At 37.4% G+C, this 10,716-nt stretch overlaps 1 protein-coding gene across 5 annotated transcripts in view; it reads right to left on the bottom strand.

The window, feature by feature from the left end:
- Positions 1–7,940: 7,940 nt before the first annotated feature.
- LOC124712068 (atlastin) overlaps positions 7,941–10,716 on the bottom strand; it is a 160,507-nt gene continuing 157,731 nt past the window's right edge. For all 5 annotated transcript variants that reach the window (XM_047242387.1, XM_047242366.1, XM_047242380.1 and 2 more), the window contains 4 exons: positions 10,030–10,251; positions 9,726–9,940; positions 9,563–9,629; positions 7,941–9,386 (listed from right to left, as the gene is read on the bottom strand). In XM_047242387.1, coding sequence (XP_047098343.1) covers positions 9,264–9,386; positions 9,563–9,629; positions 9,726–9,940; positions 10,030–10,251 — 627 coding nt within the window. In that variant the 3' untranslated portion in view covers positions 7,941–9,263. The remainder of the gene's footprint in view (positions 9,387–9,562; positions 9,630–9,725; positions 9,941–10,029; positions 10,252–10,716) is intronic.

Here is a 10,716-nt window from a genome sequence, read left to right as displayed (position 1 = left end):
TAGGACTAAAATTGAAAAAAAAAAAAAAAAAAAAAAAAAAAAAAAAAAAAAAAAAAAAAAATGACTATTAGACAACGGATTACCTTCATTTACATCCTTTACTCATTTTTGATAATTATATTACATAAACATCACTTCTTAAAAGTTTAATAATGCAGTTGTTATTATGAAGGTCCGCAGCTCGTGGTCTTGTGATAGTGTTCTCACTTCTCGTGCACGGGGTCCTGGGTTCAATTCCTGGCAGGGTCAGGGATTTTCCCTGCCTTGTGACAACTGGGTGTTGTGGCGTCTTCATCATCATCTTCATTCATCACCATTACGGTTGGAGGAAGGCAATAGCAAACCACCTCCACTAGAACCTTGCCTAGTACAGTGGTACAAGTTTCCTGCATCGTCCCCTACGCTCCTCTGAATATGGGACATCATCATCATCATCATCATCATCATCATCATCATCATCATCATCATCATATTTTGCCTATTAATTATTGGTTACTTTCTTATTAATTGCTACAGTTACAGATAATAAACAAATTTTGAAAATAATCGTATTTTGCGCCATTTTCCCCACGTACTGTACATTTCCTTGAACATCACATTTTGAAGATTTTTCTCATGTCTTGTGTAATTACTTTGTAAAGTGTGTTTTCATGTAGTGACACTTGTGAAGAATATATGATCCCCATGCCTGTTTGTTTAGCATCATGTAATATTTAGCTATAGTTTCTTGTCTGTGCATTTGGGCTCTTCCTTTTTATTAATTTCATACTGAAACTGTATGCTGTCATAAATACCCATACAAAACTTATTTCTTCAGGTCTGGGAATGTGTGAGGATCCTATATCCTCCTCCATCAGAATACTTTTTACACTTGTGAAATTTTTTTGTATGCTTATTGTTTAGCATCACTGCAGAGTACCACTGGTTTAGCCGTGTCCAGCATTTAAGAATAATCTTTCGCCACTGACAATGCTTTCTGATACAATGATCGTTGCTTTTTGCACGTACTTGCCACCACACTGTGGCTACAGTGGTGTTGTTGTGCACCTGGGCTTGGTAATTTATTCTTCAGCTATTAATTTGACCAAATTCTGGCAATCTTAAGGTTTGGTGTGAAATTATTAATGATTTATTGTGGCATGTGAAATATTGCAAAAACTGAATTAAATTTTTTTGAAATAAATAACTTCAGCAATAAATCATAGTCAGTGGTCCGCCACCAATTGTTCTCGATCAAACCTTTCATTGTCCGTATCCTAAAAATTAACGCAAGAAAAAAGTACATGGTCAGATCCTTGAGGTGAAAAAGAGAGATATGGTATTGTCTCATAAGCACCACCAGGACACTGCCTTATAAATGCAACAGCCTGTTTCACGTATCATGATGAATGCTCCAAGCTTTCATCTACTCACCTCTTTAGGCAAGTGAATATGTTTTGTTTCTGCCTGCAACTTCTACTGTAAAGACAAACGCTTCGTATTCCTGAAGGTATGACAAGATACAGGGTGTTTCAAAGTTTTTACGAGCAATGTCTATAGATGTTACATCATGTCATGGGGAACAGCTTTTTTTAATAGACAAAATGTTTGCTTCCTGGTAATGCCAGACATTGTTTAAGACTGATTATGCAATGGAGAGGTGGCAGGATGTTCACATTTTCCAGTATTTGTGTACTCCAGTGTATATTGCCTGTCATCCAGTCATCTGCTCATTTTGAGAGGTGGTAGAGTGAGTACGAAAGAAGTTCATGATTTGGTTCTACAATATCTGTCTCCACTTAGACACACTAAAACAAAACAAGCTAGAACCATTCCATCTATTACTGCATTCTATTAATAATTTTTTTTCCTTTCTCTCTTTTTCATTTTGAGTCCAGTCTTACACATTGAATATATGTAGAGTGTGTCCACATCTGTCAAAATGCTATTCGGACTATTTCATATAATTTATTATGCAGGTGACAATTTTCAGTATGCTGATTACAGTAATGTGTGTAGTTTTTCTGGAAACCATATTGATTAAAGGTAATGAATAACTGAAATTGTCATAATGGCATGGAATGGTAGATTTTGATTAGGCTAATCAATAGTTCTGGAAGTACTGCCCTACATTTAGAAAGCTCAGAATCCAAACTTTCGAGAAACGAATAGCCTAACAAATAATTGCTGTCAAAGTTTGGTATCTGTAATGGTGCTTAAAAAGTACTCAACTAACATCTCAATGGAAGCTTGTACCAGATCAAACTAGGTAGTGAAAGATATGAAGGTCAGTCTGCTATGGAACAATTGACATATCCCTGTCATTTCTCCTGTTAACATCATGGATGTGTTAAAACTATAAAAACTTCTTTGGTTGTCATGACTATGAACTGTGTTCTTCAAATGCAATTGAAGGGGTCAGTGGAAGGAAGTGCTTAACCCTCAATCTAGCTATCTGTTGTGGTTTCAGCTGCAGAACATGCTGGCAACAACTAACTCCACTTTAACTGGTAGAAAGTGTTCGTCAGCTACGTACATCGTTTTGCCATATTGCATTTATGTTCTGTCATTGGATGAAAGTTGCCACAGGTCTAACTAAAAAATTTGAGACACAGCATTTATTATAAGTTTGGGAAAGCCACATGGTAGCAGTTTATGAATTTAATATAATATACAGGGTGAGTGTTTTATCCTAAGACAATGAAATCTCCAAAGCTATACATCAGATTAAAAAAGAAAAATGCGTTCAACATTTTAAAAATGTTATCCAGCGATACTGAAGTTGACCCTTTGCTCCACCCCTAGGTGGTCTAAAGTGAGGGAGAGGGGGGGGGGGGGGGGGGCAAATTTGAAATCTGAAATAGGAGCATCTCGGTTTTATTGTAGATTTGTATTCTACATGAAAAAATACACAACTTTTGTTCTTAACCCTTTTTTCGTTATGTAACAGATGACATTAATTGAAAGGGGTTAGCGGGAAGTATAATTCAAAAACGGTGTTCTCAAGAAAAATACATTGGATTTAAAAAAACATATTCAGTAACAATTGTGAAAAAAGCTCATCTAAGATTGCACTCTCACCAATGCAGTGCTCATTTAAGGTCACATCTCACCAACAGGGTGCTGGTTTGTAAGAATTACTTCACAGGAAAGTACTCAAAAATTTTACTACCCACTTTGATGCACTTATTTATCCGCACATGGAATGATTCCACAACTGAGAAGTGTTTGCAATGCAACCTTCCAACATGGATTGGTGATATAATGAAGTGTATTCTCGTGTGTTGTTGGCACTCTATAATAAACTTCACTCTTAAAATAACCCTGCAAACAAAAGCCAGGAGAAGTAAGGTCTGGCCATCTCACAGGTCAAGGCCTGAACAACCTCTTCCGATTCACCGACAATTGTACACACTACGTAGCACTTCCCATGATCCTATCGAATAATGTGCTGTACAATCATCATGTTCAAACCCCATGGTTTGTTGCAAGTCGGAGGAAAGATCTGCAAGCAATATTGGAAGATCATCTTCTAAGATTGCTCAGTATTTATCACAATTTAAGGTGCCATTGATAAAGAATGGAGCACTCAGTTCTCACCAATTATTCCATGCCAAACATTCACATTCCATGAATGCCAATCAACTTTGGGTAAACACTGGATTTTCCCACATGCTAATAATGCTTGTTGCGTTGAGTAAGTGTACTGTGGTCTGTTGAAGTTGGCTCACTGTAGAACATTATTTGAGCAAGGAAATAGTGATATTTCTGTATTTTCTGAGCGAGGGAAAGATAAAACATGATATTTTCTATGTTTCAAAACTTGGCAAAAAGAGTTATCTGACTATTTTTGATTCACGACTTATTGTCGAGGGTTATGATTCACTGCATCTAATATCGTAACTTTATTATCATCTCCAGAAATAGTTCTTAGGCCATTCCCTTTCCGTGGCCGTACAGTTCGCTTCGTGTAGAACTGTCAAATGACCTAATTAAAATGATGCATGTGATTGGAAAACGCTGAGCACAAAGGTTTACAACATTATTGACGTCTCTGCCACTTTCTCCATAAATGTAAATGATTTCAGTTTATCTTCTATTTTAATAGCCTGAATTCTCGCAGTCAGGTTATGAGAAGCATACTTAACAAATGAGGGTGATGTGTAAGCATTGAGATCAAGTCAAATAAGGAATGAATGAATGAATTAATTAATTAATGTTTTAAAACAGCTACGCGGAGAAAACTGCAAAACACTGAGTCATTTATCACACATACATTTTTATGATTTTGGGCCCACGCATTTTTCTCATGAACATGAGAGTCCACCAGTGCTCTTGGCCCACTGCACGAGTGTAGGATAGAGAAACATAAGTGCAATGGTGGAGTGCTATGGAGCACTGGGGCACTAATGAGACATAATTCATTTAACGGACATTTATTCTGAGGGCTTTAAAATGACTCTGCCTTCTTCCCAGTGATGGCCAGCTGCTGCTGTGCTGGGCCCATTGCATGAAGGCACAGGGTAGTACGTTGTTGTATAACACGGGTTATTCATGAGAATGGTCTATGTTCCACAGAGGACACTCATGCTGGTGAAAGATGGTAATGTCACGTACAAACATTTTATGTAGTGTGAAAAATACACTTTATGCATCCCAATTTGTGATCTGTGCAGATGGTGTGTATGCAGTGACACAACACAGCAGGGCCAAGTCGTGGAATGGTGAACACCGTAGCAATTTCTGGATGTGGACATTTGTGCCTTGGTGACGTCTCTTGAATGTATCATGAACACCTCAGAAAAAATGGACATACTACAATGTTAAAATTAAAGACAAATGAAGATAGGAAATCTTAGATCTTAAATGGAGATCAATGTGATTGGGTATCTTGACTGATGTATTTGAATTTATGAGTCACTGATAGATACCTGGATCAGTCTTCACAACTAATGTACATAGTTTAAACAAAACAGAAGATTATCATTTAAGACGTGTTCATCATTCAGTAGCTGGAAGTAGTGACACACTGTATCATTGTGCCTAGAGACAAAGGCAAGAGGAGTAAGTTTGTGTGCAGTTGTGGTATGGAATAGCTGGGCCACGAGAACAAAACAAAAAGGTGACTATATTGGAAGAAGAACAGTCAAAGATAACATAAGACCACATCACACTGACAGATCTGGCACACAGTGTTTCCTACTCGTCATACAGTCAAGCTGACACCCCCTCCACACACACACACACACACACACACACACACAAAAGAAAGGGAAACACTGCAATGTCAGCATCCAGTAAGGAATCTGCAGGCTCAAGTTCTGGCATTGTCTGGGGTGAGTGCTGAAGCCTTGTTGTAGGAGGGTCTGGCACGGCTCTGGACATATGTGGGAACCTCAGCACATTCGCTGTGTGAAGCTGCACTTAGAGTCAGCCCAACAAGTCTGAATGCCCCTGCTGTCGATTGTCGTGTAAGTGGAAGACCCAACAGTGACACTAAGGACAGCCCAGGAAGCGGTCCCAGCATAGAGCCAGTAAGACGGTACTTTTACTGCCCTGGAGTGGTGGCAGAGGCACACTGCTCTCCAGAACAGCTCACAGACAGGCAGATGGGTTCTTCGACTACAGAAGATTGGCCTGGTCCTTATCTTCAGTCAGTCACCATTGTGACCAGCAGGAGTGCAGCTTACAGACTTCCCTCCCCAACCAGACAGGTGCAGACTCATAGGACTCCAACGTGGCAGCATCTACAGACACCAGGTCATCCTGCAACTAATAGAGCTGACCTCCATCATCAGTATTAGTGATGCAGATAGAGTGGCCTAACTCAAAGTAGGTGGAAGGAATGATGAACGATTTAATTCCCCGCATACAGGTGACCAAATGAGCTCCTGTTTTCTGAGCCTGTCGGTGCTATTGACTGGCCTATTGTTTAACTTCAGGGCTTCAGAGTGTTCCTTTATCCAAAGTTTGTAGCCTGTAAGGTGTTCTTATGTTATCCCTAGGTGAAATTACTACACGTAGACCTGTTACAAAAGAGTGTTGTGTTTGCTCTGCACTGACTTCCAAGTGCGGAATCAGGTTTTCCTGAAATTTTCTCTGGTGCATATTGAGAAAATAACCTTCCTGTCTATACCTCATTCCTTCAGAGTGTAGACAACGTTTATGCCACCACTGCATACTCTGAAGACTCAGGGATCAATATTTCTATAGCTGACTGGATAGCACTTTTAGAAGTATTGAACACAAATTTTTCTGTTTTTTAATGCGATGCATAATTTGAGATATTTCATTGTCTCTAGGTAAAAAAATTACCTCGTGTAAGGCTGTTACAGTGGCTGGTTCATTTTACCACACAACAATAGAGTCCTACAATAAACGTGTTGGAGAGTTATGATTGTTTTGGCCCTAACATTGTGGCTTAGCACTATTGTTATCCTGTTTTATTTCTCTACAAACCTTTGTATTTATTTTTAGGATGGAGCACAATCTATATCATGGAAAGAGACGTAAGAAGTAGGTGAAAATGTCAGTGGAGGTCAAACGTGAATGCAGACTTTTTAAATGTTATATTACAAAAGAAAGAGGTAGAGAGACAATACCTATGAATTTCAGGATTAGCAAGAAAATATGTTAAACCACATCCTGTCATACTACTTTCAAAACCTTCAAGTGAATAATGAAGAAAAGGAAAATAGAAAATTGTTTTATTAGTGTTTGATATTTGGTTTGTAGGGCGCTCAACTGCGTGGTCATCAGTGCCTGTACAAAGACCCAATTTTTTACACAGTCCAATCTCGCCACTGTCACAAATGATGATGAAGACAACACAAACACCCAGTTCCCGGGCAGAGAAAATCCCCAACACGGCCGGGAATCAAACCCGGGACCCCGTGATCCAAAGGCACCAACGCTAGCCACTAGACCGCGAGCTGTGAACTTATTGTGTTGTGACTACACTTAACAAAAACTCTTAGTTTCTCCCTGAGTATTTTACAGAACAGCAGTTTATTTATGCGAGACATTTTGATTCTGTAGTATTATTTCCCAATGCAAAGGAAAATGACATGAAAGTTTGGAAACACTTGCTTACTTAATTCAGTCACTACAGAAAACCTCACATTGTTACTTTGCGAATATTACTGTCCATCATTTCTTTTTTTCTTTCTTATGTGAAGTGCCTCTCTTCTCCTAGTCTCTGAAGTAAGTTAGTAAAAGAAACACATATACTTTAAAAACTTCCCAGGTATTTTTTGACAAATATGATGTTAACAAAAGTAAGAACACTGTTACAAGTAAACAATTTTGCAGGACTTGATTTTTTTTTGTCCATTCAGAGATAATATAGCTAAAGGAATGGTGTAGCAATCTGTACAAAAAGTTACAAGTAAGTCCATTGTGATTTACTATCTATGGACTTAAAACACTTGACATGCAATGGCTCACAACCATGCTCTTTAGGATCAGCACTTCCTTCTGCCAACCCCTTGAATTCATGTATTTCTTCTGACTTTTGCCACACTGAATATGAGGGAAACATTCCACGCGGGAAAAAATATATCTAAAAACAAAGATGCTGTAACATACCAAATGAAAGCGTTGGTATGTTGATAGAGACAATAACACACACACACACACACACACACACACACACACACACACACACACACAAAATTCAAGCTTTCGCAACCAGCGGTTGCTTTATCAGGAAAGAGGAAAGGAGAGGGAAAGATGAAAGGATGTGGGTTTTAAGGGAGAGGGTAAGGAGTCATTCCAATCCCAGGAGTGGAAAGACTTACCTTAGGGGGAAAAAGGGACAGGTATACATGCGCGCGCGCACGCACGCACGCACACGAGAGAGAGAGAGAGAGAGAGAGAGAGAGAGAGAGAGAGAGAGAGAGAGAGAGAGAGCAGGGGGGGTTCATATCAGCTTTTGTCACCATTTATAAGTCACCAGAAAATACAAAAATAAGGATTTATTCACCAAACCCAGTGATAATTACAGGAAGCTTTTTCATTGTCATTATTAACAACATGATGTTACAAAATTTACTGTATAAACAAGCTTAATGTATTACATTGAGCACAATTATTCATGCTGTGAAATTTATCCCACATCTTGATCTGCATAGCGGCAAGATTTCTGGGCAGTCAACATTATGGCACAGTCCTGAATAGGAACTAATAATTCTAATTTCACGAACCAGCATTCCAGTTCTTTAACAACTGATATGGATTCGTATTTTTACAAACACATTAACAACTGTAGAAAATAATTTCTCTCATATATCTGATGTAAATTCATATAACTCTAGTGCAAATATAACAAAGTTCACTTCAAAACTTCATAATACAGAACACTTGAATTCTGCACAACATTGCAACAACAATAATAGTGTTGCTACCCAGTAGTTGTGTGCTGCTGCTATGCAAAGAAAATTACAAAATAGAATGTAATGAAATCTTTAACATTATCGTACAACAAGAATTTAAAATAAATCAGATTTTATTTACAAAGTACCAATTTTAAATAATTTGAGTTTGAACTAAATAAATCCACAACCCTTTCATCATGTAAAACTTTGATTTATATTTTCCAGTTCCTCTGACATACTAATTTGGAAAAATAACAAAAAACTATGGAGATTACTAACTTCAGTGGAAAACAATAAACCAAAATGACAAGTGTAAAAACTTGGTACAGAAAAACTTTTATGTTCCAGTTTAAGATGGTAGAAATATCCAAAAGTGCATACAAATTTATTCATGAACAACAATTCTTCAACTCCTCTGCAACAGCTATGCTCTTTCACCCTTTTGTACTATTACAAACTTTTAAAAATCACTGAAATTATATATGTCATAAGATTTGATTTTTGCATAAAATATTAATCTTCGCAGTGCTAAAATACAGCTACCACTCAAGTTTATTATCATTAGAGTATTAAGTAACTCTACATATACTCTTAAAATATTGTGTGTGCACTGCTTATCTGAATCACATTCGCATAGCAAAACCAAGATCTGAGGGAGGTAGAACTTTTAAACAAAAAGCGACTATGTAAATTAGTATTCATCCACAAAGGATGATAACATATAATATGGTATCATTCATGAGATATCGATTTATCACTGGAAGATAGTTACATTAGGCACTGACGTGGCTGACACTGAGACGCCATACTTAAAAGTTTCTTAAGTATCACATTCTCTGTCCTCATTGAATCACTCTTCATTACACACACATATCACAAAAATAAGGACATTCTCTAATTCACCAATAGTCATGTATGTTTCAATTTACCATTGGCTTGGGTTGAATTAACGCTCGTTACCGACTCAGTTGCCTGGATTACAGCTTGCTGGATGCTAACTTCCACAAAATGCTGATAGACTGGTTTCATTACCTGAAAATATTGTAATGTTCAGTCAAAACTCAACACCACAATCAATGAAAAATTAAAATGTGCATTTGCACTTTTTTAAAACTGAAAATGCTGACAGCATAACAATCAACCGTTAAATTAAGGTTAGGCAGGTAACCAAAAATTGGACCAGAAGAATGTATTGTAATGTGACTTACATTTTGCCATAAGAAGTTGGCCATTTCATCAAGTTGTTCTCCAATTTCGGACAGCTCTCCACTGTACCTATAGAAAACCACACATCCACCAGTTGCAGTAAGAAACATGAATTGTATTCAATTTGTTCTATAATAAAATAAAATTTTATTATGTGTACTATACCTGATATATGCCCATAAAATGAGCACCAAAAGTGATGTTCCCATCGTTAAATTGCACATATTTGCCATTGTATAAATTCCCAACAATCCAAAAATCCCAGATGCCAAGTAAAAGACAACAGCAATTGACAGGAAAACAGCAGGTGTCCTTGCAGCTTTGAATATATTTTTGCTTTCATTGTGCAGTTTAAATTGGACAAACATTTCATCCAAATCCTAGGACGATAAGTTTGGTAAATTTCACATCTCCTGTAATTGATATACATTTGTTCGATAAAACACTGACTTACTGAAGTACCACTAACCTTTTCAAGAGCTTCCCTATATTTTTCTGAAAATTCATCACCTCCCATTTTACGCTTACTTCGGAATTGGTGTATTGCTTTCTCTTTAACACGATTATGTTCGGCCTCAAGATGAGCTGAACTGAGGTACGGCTTTGTGCCACCACACACTTCTTCCATGTCATGCTTGTAAGTGTCTTTTGCTACTGCCACGGCAGCCAAGTTGTTACCCTCAGCTGTTGCCTGAAAACAAATAATGATTACATGAATTTTAAGTGGAACAATAAATATTAATTTCAGAACATTAAACAAGTAGAAGTAATAAGCAGTGGGGTTATATTCAGCTTAAAAGTTATTTTAAATATAAATTTATTTAAGTGGTATTCATGATGTTACATGCATGAACTGCACTTTTCACAAAGTTTCAGATATATGCAGATGTAGCAAAAGATAACTTGCAGAAAATACACATACTACCAGGTAGTAAGAGGAACTGAAAACTCTCAGTTTGGAAGCAGACAATCATAATGTAGAAAAGCCTCGACCATATCTGCCATAATGTTTACTGGGACATGTTACTTATTCTTTGGAACAAAAGAACATAGTAATAAGATGCCATGTGCCTTGTATATTGACAGTTACAAGTATAGTTTTTGTTTCACAACATTAGCAGTGTTGACATTCTTAGCTAAATCTCGAAAATTGCAT

This window comes from Schistocerca piceifrons, chromosome 1 (genome assembly GCF_021461385.2).
Source record: "Schistocerca piceifrons isolate TAMUIC-IGC-003096 chromosome 1, iqSchPice1.1, whole genome shotgun sequence".
Lineage (NCBI taxonomy): Eukaryota > Metazoa > Arthropoda > Insecta > Orthoptera > Acrididae > Schistocerca > Schistocerca piceifrons.
This window is presented reverse-complemented; position numbering and strand designations above follow the sequence as displayed.